Source organism: Carassius carassius, chromosome 15 (genome assembly GCF_963082965.1).
Source record: "Carassius carassius chromosome 15, fCarCar2.1, whole genome shotgun sequence".
NCBI classification, from domain to species: domain Eukaryota; kingdom Metazoa; phylum Chordata; class Actinopteri; order Cypriniformes; family Cyprinidae; genus Carassius; species Carassius carassius.
Window position 1 is genome coordinate 26,724,052 of NC_081769.1, and position 5,567 is coordinate 26,729,618.

General features: G+C 39.9%; 1 protein-coding gene across 1 annotated transcript; it reads left to right on the forward strand.

The window, feature by feature from the left end:
* The first annotated feature begins 201 nt into the window (after positions 1 to 201).
* LOC132157822 (uncharacterized) lies at positions 202 to 2,069 on the forward strand. Its single transcript, XM_059567093.1, has 5 exons — positions 202 to 287; positions 369 to 484; positions 660 to 894; positions 1,193 to 1,302; positions 1,412 to 2,069. Exons 1-5 carry the CDS (start codon positions 245 to 247, stop codon positions 1,544 to 1,546), a joined length of 639 nt encoding a protein of 212 aa, XP_059423076.1. The 5' UTR covers positions 202 to 244; the 3' UTR covers positions 1,547 to 2,069.
* Positions 2,070 to 5,567: the final 3,498 nt, after the last annotated feature.

Consider the following 5,567-nt stretch of genomic DNA (forward strand, 5'->3'; position numbering starts at 1 on the left):
TGCAACAAAGACTAATAGCGATATGAAATTAACAAAAACTTCTCGTATCCAGCACATAGCGTGTGCTAGTGTGACGAAGTGTCTTGTGTATGAAAGTTTCCTCAGTGAAGTGCAGTTCCGGGTTTCACGACACTAATGCGTCACCGACCGTTGCTCGCACGTGCTACAGAACTCCCCACATCCTCAACGCATCTGTCTGTGTATATAAAAGGCAAAGAGTCGACAGCATACTACAGTCAGAACCATGCATTACTTCTCAGAATTAGTCGCTTTTCTTGTAATATTAGGTAAGACTCCACCTTTATTCCTCGGAACAATTTCACGCAGACTCTGCTGATCCAGGTTGACATGAGGTGTTTTATTTACAGCTGTGGCGGAGGGAGTGCGGCGCGAGGTTCGATCCTTCAGTGGTGAGGACGCAGTCTTAAGTTGTGCGGCGAAATCAAAGCCCGACGTCCAGTACCGTTCCGTCATATGGTACAAGGTAAAGTTCAAAATTTGTATATATATATATTTTTCTCTCTAGAACCTTGCGTTTTACCCCCTCACATGGTCATGTTTTTACTATATCTTGAAATATACCCCTATATGTTTTTTGAGAAATGTATTGTTTCAAATGAATATTTAATTCAACTTTAAGCTAAACTTCTGTTCTGCAGGTTTCTGGAGAGCCTTCCCAGCTGTTATCGGGACTTGTGAGGAAGAGACTAATTGAAAACAATGGCACAGTGGAAAAATATAAAAGTGTGGAACGAGAGGTCGAGCTTCTTGAGAGCTCAATGAGCCTTCTTCTGACTAATGTAACTGCAGAGGACAGTGGGATATACAAATGCTTTCTGTCTGCTCCCATTGGCCATCAGAACCAAGAAGGTGAAATCGTTCTGAAAGTTGATGGTGAGTATGGGGATTTATAAATGCCACAAAACGTATTTGAACATATTGAAGCCACACTTAAAATATAGAAATGTTTAAGACATTTTTGGAGCTTTTAGAATCAGGATCAAGTTTACTGGGGTGATCTAGTCTACATTAAACTGTGGTCTAGTAGTTATACTACACAATAATATCCTTACAGTTTTAAGTGTGGCTTCCAAATACTTTTAAGGCCACTGTATAGTTCAGCTATGAGCAATAGCTCACAAACTAACAATCTGATCTTCACGTGTGCTTTTTTTTTCTTTATCATTTTTAGAGGATGGTACAGTTGAGAAAATTCTAGTATTTAATATAAGTGATACAATTTATGGAGTTCTGGCTGTCCTAGTACTCATTATTGCATTCCTGATGTTCTGCATAAGCTATGTAAGTAGCCAACTTAAATACTTAAAGTCAAGATATTATTTAAATACTTTGAGTCAAGATGTTATGCATGTATTTTAAAGTTACTGACTAGAGTTATGTTTACCTGCAGGTTTGTTTAAGGAATGTATTTCAAAGCAACAAGAAGCTTTTAAAAGACTCTTTGCTGAAAATGCAACATCAAGACAAGAACTTGATTGTATCCGAACATTTGATTTGCAAGACTATGCCTGAAGTGTATGTGTGATGCTAACTAGAGTACATGGATTATGGCTCAGTAGAAGTTAAATGAAGCATTGTGCACAGGACATGGAAAGTCCACAGAGCTTGTGCTGAAGTCAAGAGCACCATCGGCTGAAGCTAAGGATGTAGCAGCCTACTGGATAAGAGAGTCAAGGTGCAAAGTGTGACAGAAGCATGCACAAAGGATTCAACATCATCAACAATATCTTTTGAAAACTGATGTTTTACACCACAGAACAGTAAGACCAAGATAATGTGTTTGTTTCGGTGTTAAAATTGTGCATGCTTCATTAATGTTGGTGAACACAGTGTAAGTGGAGGAGGACTGTGTTTGGATGGAGTTATGCTCATACTGTAGATCAACGTTTGTCAGGCACGCCTACAGGTTTTCCACCAAAGAAATTAGATGATAGTTCTCAGATTATAGCTAGGTGAATAAAACACTTTAAAATTCTTTTTGAAATTCTTTTTTCAATGGTATCATTCTTATAGAAAAACAAACAATAAAAAAACTACCTCATAAAATATTTTCCTGTTGATAAAAACGAGTATATGTTTGGTGTTCCAATTTTAAAATTCTAACCCTTTTAGAAGAACAGTCATCACCTAAGTTTCCTTCTTTTATATCTCTACAATTAGAAAAAAGCAACCAAGAAGAGAAGAAATGACTACTATGAACAAAAACAGAAAAGGATACAAGATTTAATGGCGCTCTCTGGTGGCTGGAAAATCACAAACACTACTCACTAAGTTGAGCAGTTAATTGTGTCCACATGTCACCTGTGCACTGCTGTAGGAAAACTTCACTCCATTATTTGTATAGTAAAAGACCTTTATCAGGGGGGTCCTTAGAAAAACAGGTCATTTCAAGTATAGGTCTCTGCAGGAAAGTAATGGGAGTTACCAGATCGAAGCATTTTAAGACCAGGTTACCTGATTGGCTGATGTCATAGTGATGATTGGTATAGGGGTGGGGTTAGGTAAGTGGGTACTTTTGATTGCACGATTTAGAAACCCCCTGTAGTTTCAAAACACCACAAATTCAGAAATCTTGTTTACCTACTATGTGTGCAAATCAGTGGGCGGGGCTTAGCCACACTATTACATCATAAAGTGGCACATTCCACAAGCAGTCGTTTTGGCAGTCTGGCTTCAATATAAGCTGTTTTTAGACTAACGAGAAAGTTTTGCAATTCTGAAACGTGCATATGTTTTATAAGAATGACCTCAAAAGATCAAGAGAATTTTGATTTCTTAGTTCTTGACCCTTGATACACCTCTTTTTTATTAGTTGGAAGGTTCATTATTTATTTTCCTAATGTCCCTTGATTTTCCTTTTCTTGATGCAAGGTGGTGAGGAACCAAAACCAAACCACTGTCATGTGATAGACAAACTCCTCAGGTTTTAACTACAATGGCTGTAAATTCAATCATTTGAAACTGTCTTCAGCACTTGAGCATAACCAGTCCTGTCCTGTCTGTCACAAACCTGTGTGACATATCCTTATTATAAATTATGCACACACAGAACTGGATGTTATTTATGGTGGCGATGATGGGGTTCCTCGGCCATCTGACTGCAATAGTAAGCATGCTTGAACATGAAAAAACAAGACAAACTACTTTGCCACAACCACTGACCCACAACATAAGAAATGACTTTCACCTCAAACACTCAGTTAGCATTCTAGATCTTTTTTTTTTTCAAGCTTAAATGGAGTGTTTCATTTTTAAACTCATGTTGGGTCTGACATACTTTTATGAAACAGTAACACAAACCAAACCGCATTTTACATAATGTTCCAATGGAAACCTGGCACTATGGCGAGCGCTAAATGAAGTCCTCATGATTTACATAAACCTTGACTTATAATCGTCAATGAGTCACTTACTGGATTTGATAATATGACTGGCGCTCTGTCTAGTTATTCACCACACCAGTCAGTTATGATATCAAATGGTCTGGCTGATATTATTAAGTATGTGTTATGTAAAAAATTTGATTCTTATCCAGTCAAGCACAGATGTGAAGGAGCGGGTAAACACAAGTTGATAAATTATTATTTTCTCCTTCATCATTCCTTTATCTGACTTCTTTAGAAATTATAGAAAAAGTCTTTTAAAAATGGTTGTTCAGAAGTGCTTCAATGAGTGCATCAATTTCTTAATTAGCTTAACTTAGTAAAATTATGTTGATTACAGTACCAATCAATACAGTCAGCCAAACAATCTTTTTGCTAATCAATAAATAATTAACTATTAATATTGCTTACTGTTTTGAAAGAATATTTCTGCCTGTTTGATTTTTTTATGGCTAACTAAAGATTTTATTATTATTATTAATATTATTATTATTCAACTAATATGTTATGAAAGAATATTTCTGCATACGGTATTTTAAATTAATTAATTAATTCTGTAGCTCAACCTTACAGCTAACCAATAATAGCCTAAATATTTTTATAAAATATTTGAATGTGTTTAAAGAAACACATTAGGTAACAATCTAATACGGTAGCAAAATGATGTTGTGAATATATTTAATAATACGTTGTTGTATGAACGAGTGAATTAATTATTTAGGCATCAGACATGAGCCACTGGGCAGTAAACTGGATCCATATTATGAATTCCACACCAGGTCGTAAACAGTTTCAATTTGAAAGCATATAAGCGTCTCGTAGAAGCTGCTCTAGAATTCATTATAGTCTATGTAGTTTCAACAGAAAGACCGGGATATACTAACTCACTCCGCTCAGAGGCCACGCCCACAGCTTCCATAGATCTGGCCTTGGGTGCCAAATCATTCCCTGTGCTTGCGATAATAAATCCTGTCTGAGGGGAATCTCCCATGGAGAGCCCGCTAACAGACTGACCAGGTCCGCAAACCACAGCTGTGTGGACCACCACGGAGCCACCAGCAGCAGCGGCTCCACTCTTTCCAGCCGTATCCTGGATAACACCGCTGGAATTAGACGAATCAGGGGAATAGCATACAAGCTGGTTCTGGGCCAATTGTGAGCTAACACATCCAAGCCCAGGGGCGATGGAGGGCATAGGGAGAACCACAGCGGGCAATGCGTAGTCATGCTCGACGCGAATAAGTCCACTCTTGCTTCTCCAAAAATCTACCATAGGAGGCTCACTGTTTGGGGGTGAAACCTCCATTCCCCCTGCTCCAGAGTCTGTCTGGATAGCAAATCCACTCCGAAGTTCAAACGTCCGGGGACATGAACCGCTCGGATCGACAGAAATCTGTTCCGAGACCAACAAAGAATATTTCTCGCCAGCCTGCACAGGGGGCGAGAGCGTAATCCTCCTTGATGATTCAGATACGACACAACCGCTATGTTGTCTGACCTGAGCAGTACATGACGGCCGATCAGCAGACTCGAGAAGTACTGGAGAGCTAGAAAAACTGCCAGTAATTCTAACCTGTTTATATGCCTACTGCATTGTGTCGCCGTCCACACTCCGTGAGCTGGGCGCCCTTGACAAACAGCTCCCTGGACGCGTCCGTCGTGACAGTCTCTCGGGAAGCACAAATTCTCAGCCGAACTCCGGCTAGAAGGAATTCGGTTGACATCCACTGTCTTATTGACATAACACACCTCCGTGTCACCGAAATCGTCCAATGCGGAAGACAACGGGGTGAAATGTTCCAACTTTTCGTCCACCACTGAAAAGGGCGCATATGAAGTAAGCCCAGACGGATTACAGGGGATGCCGCTGCCATTAGACCTAAAAGTCTGAGGCATAAGCTCACCGTCACTGTGCGCCCCGCTTTAAATCGACGCACGCATGACGCGATAGACTGAGCGCGCGGGAGAGATAGTCTTGCTGTCATCGCGCGAGAGTCCAAGTCTATTCCCAGAAAGGTTATCCGTTGAGAGGGAATTAAAACACTCTTCTGGAAATTCGTGCATAGGCCCAGGCTGTTTAGATGATTCAGCACAAGATCCCGGTGAGAGTGTGCTTGAGTCTGCGAATGTGCTAACACCAGCCAATCACCTAAGTAGTTCAAC

Bases quoted from the DNA above. Each gene is read 5' to 3' on its own strand.
- LOC132157822 (XM_059567093.1), top strand. From the start codon at position 245: ATGCATTACTTCTCAGAATTAGTCGCTTTTCTTGTAATATTAG. The intron at 485-659 runs GTAAAGTTCAAA...TCTGTTCTGCAG, and splicing joins GTTCCGTCATATGGTACAAG to GTTTCTGGAGAGCCTTCCCA. The intron at 1,303-1,411 runs GTAAGTAGCCAA...GTTTACCTGCAG, and splicing joins TGATGTTCTGCATAAGCTAT to GTTTGTTTAAGGAATGTATT.